The sequence below is a fragment of the Canis lupus genome, chromosome 2, assembly GCF_003254725.2.
Source record: "Canis lupus dingo isolate Sandy chromosome 2, ASM325472v2, whole genome shotgun sequence".
Lineage (NCBI taxonomy): Eukaryota > Metazoa > Chordata > Mammalia > Carnivora > Canidae > Canis > Canis lupus.
In genome coordinates, this window is record NC_064244.1 from 58,123,261 (window position 1) to 58,125,961 (window position 2,701).

Here is a 2,701-nt window from a genome sequence, read left to right on the forward strand (position 1 = left end):
TATTTATGATAGTCACAGAGAGAGAGAGAGAGACGGGCAGAGACACAGGCAGAGACACAGGCAGAGGGAGAAGCAGGCTCCATGCAGGGAGCCCGACATGGGATTCAATCCTGGGTCTCCAGGACCACGCCCTGGGCCAAAGGCAGGCGCCAAACCGCTGCGCCACCCAGGGATCCCAGAAATTGAATTCTAGATCAACACTTCCAAGGAGAGTAGAGGGAAACCGTGTCCACCCCATAACCCTATGTCATCCAAATGCTTCATTTTCAGTCAAGAAACTGCTGGAAAGGTCACTTGACTTGCATAAAGCAGTTTGTTAGGGGCCAATACAGGAGTCCAGAACCCAGGTGTCTGTGCTTCCAGTCCAATGCCCCACCCCCACCACAATGGGTTTGAAGTCCCTATTTCCAAAGGACACAAAGGAAAACAGCCAGAATAAATTCAACAATTTTTAATTTAATTCATGTATTTTATACAAACGGGAATGTAGAAAACAAGTCAGAGTGATATGAAAAAAATGCTTTAAAACTGCAGGTTTGTACATGTTGCTTGCTCTATATACATCAGGAACAGGTGTTCTCACACATCAGGCACAGCAGCTGCACTTGTCCGACGCACCCTTGCAGATGCAGCCCTGGGCACACTTGGCACAGCCCACGGGGCAGCAGGAGCAGCAACCTGAGGGAGAAAGACCAGAACGTCAGAGCATGCCAGAGATCACCACACCCCCCTGCAGGCCCAGCCCAGGTCCTGCCCCCAGCCCCAGAGGACCCTGGCTTGAGGATGGCATGCTGTCCCTAGACACCTGGGTCTTACCCATTAGGAAAAGGCTGCCCTGCCCCATCCAATATCAGGACAGAGCAGAATGCCTGGACACAGTGACAGGGTTTCCAGGGACAATGTAGGTTAGTCCCTTGTCCCTAGGACCACAGTGAAGTGAGGAAAGTCCTCAAGAGAGGGGGCACTCCCTGCCTAGCAGTTCCCAGGAGGGCCAGGGAAGTACTGCAGTCACCAAACTCACAAAGTGCTTCAGTATGAAAGGGATTAAGAAAGCTGAATGGGCAGGCAGGAGACCTAGTTCTAGTACCAGGTCATTGCCTTGATTGGTGGGAACCTTCTGGGCTTGCTTTGTTTCCCCGTTCTAGAACGGGATTGGGACTCAATCATGTACACGCCCTTTTGGCTCCAATTCTGGAATCAAGGGCTCAAGGCAGGGGAGGCAGAGAGGCTGGGTGACCTCTGTGCTCCCCCACGTCCCCTGCCTGCTGACCTCTGTGCTCCCCCACGTCCCCGACCCAGACGTCACCGCAAATCCCCACCCAAGACCCCACCAGACTCACTCTTCTTGCAGGAGGTGCATTTGCACTCCTTGCATTTGCAGGAGCCAGCGCACGTGCAGGAGCCACCTGCAAGGGAGAGAGGGGCAGTGAGCAGGGGAGCCATGTAGGAGCCACAGCAGTCGGGTTGCAAAGCCTCCCCGCAGCCTTGGGTCAGTGCCCAGGACTGGAGCTCCTTTCTCACTCGGCGCAGGTAATGGAAGCCAGGGAAGGAAGCCCCACTCGCTGGCTCCTGGAGCTAGGAAGGGTAGGTCCCCTCCGGAGAGGGCTCCTCAAGGAGGGCACCAGGCTGAGGCTGGCGGCCAGGACCCCGGGTCTTGAACCCTGAGGAGGCAAGGTCCCCACCTGCCATCAAGTCTCGGCAGCCCCGAGACCTGGACAGGGCACTGGGTCCCAGGCCAGCAGCCCCCCCCCTAAGCAGGGGACCTCGACGTGACCGCAGCACCCCCAACTCTCTACAGTCTAGGCGACGGGAGGAGAGACATGCTCTGCGGAGCTGGGCGAAGGTGCGGCGACCAGCTCGTGTGGACTCGGGAGTCGACTCCGGCCCCAGCTCCAAACACCTGCCCCGCCCGCCCCAAGGACGCAGGTCCGGGCCCGGGAAGCGCGGACCCCGGAGGCGCAGAGCCCGGGGTCCGTACCGGTGGAGCAGGAGCAGTCGGGGTCCATCTCGAGCCCAGGCGAGGCGAGGCGAGGCGAGGCGAGGCGAGGACGGAGGTCCCAGGCAGACCACACGGAGAGTCAGCGCCCGGGCGGGAGACTGGGTGCAGCGGGGCCCCGCCGGCGGCCTTTATGCGCGGTGCGGGCGGCCCGGGCGCAGAGGCCCCGCCCCCGGCCTTGCACCCGCCCCGCGGGGAGCTCGCGGCCCGCCAAGTCCTTGGCCGCGCTGAGTGCAGCCCCGCGGGCCGGGCGCACGAGTCCCCGGGGCGGCTGAGCTCGCTGCGCCGCGTGCCCGGGGGCTGCGCGCCGGGTGGCCCGCGGGGGCCCGGCCCCCACGCCGCCCGCCGGTCGGCGTCCCCGAGGTCGGCAGCGGGCCCCGGTCCCGGGTGTTCCGGGCCCCCGGCGCCTGGGTCCTCGCCGCCCTCCCCGCCTCGGCCCCGTGCACCTGGTGTCCCCGGGGTCGCCGGTTCCCGGATCCGTGTGCAAACCCGGCCTCCCCCTCGCGACCTTTGCCTCCCCTGGCGTGTCTTCTCCGTGTCCCCACGGGGGGGGGGGCTGTCGTTATTTCTGTTTCAACGTTAGAGAATTACATAGCATTTAGTATGTGCCAGGCCGTGTTATATTCACTTTTGATTTGTGTGCCCTCCCAGAGACCCCAAAAGGGAATTACTACTTTTGAGCCCTTTTTGTTAACGGATAACGAC

General features: G+C 61.5%; 1 protein-coding gene across 1 annotated transcript; it reads right to left on the reverse strand.

Moving 5' to 3' along the window:
• Positions 1-436: 436 nt before the first annotated feature.
• LOC125754036 (metallothionein-1) lies at positions 437-2,165 on the reverse strand. The gene is made up of 3 exons (XM_049104187.1): positions 1,979-2,165; positions 1,341-1,406; positions 437-678 (listed from the first exon to the last, which is right to left on the reverse strand). Exons 1-3 carry the CDS (start codon positions 2,004-2,006, stop codon positions 587-589), a joined length of 186 nt encoding a protein of 61 aa, XP_048960144.1. The 5' UTR covers positions 2,007-2,165; the 3' UTR covers positions 437-586.
• Between the last annotated feature and the right edge of the window lie 536 nt (positions 2,166-2,701).

Coding starts and splice junctions, on each gene's coding strand:
- LOC125754036 (XM_049104187.1), bottom strand. CDS start 2,006: ATGGACCCCGACTGCTCCTGCTCCACCG. Junction 1,407..1,978: donor CGACTGCTCCTGCTCCACCG/GTACGGACCCCG, acceptor TCTCCCTTGCAG/GTGGCTCCTGCACGTGCGCT. Junction 679..1,340: donor ATGCACCTCCTGCAAGAAGA/GTGAGTCTGGTG, acceptor TTTCTCCCTCAG/GTTGCTGCTCCTGCTGCCCC.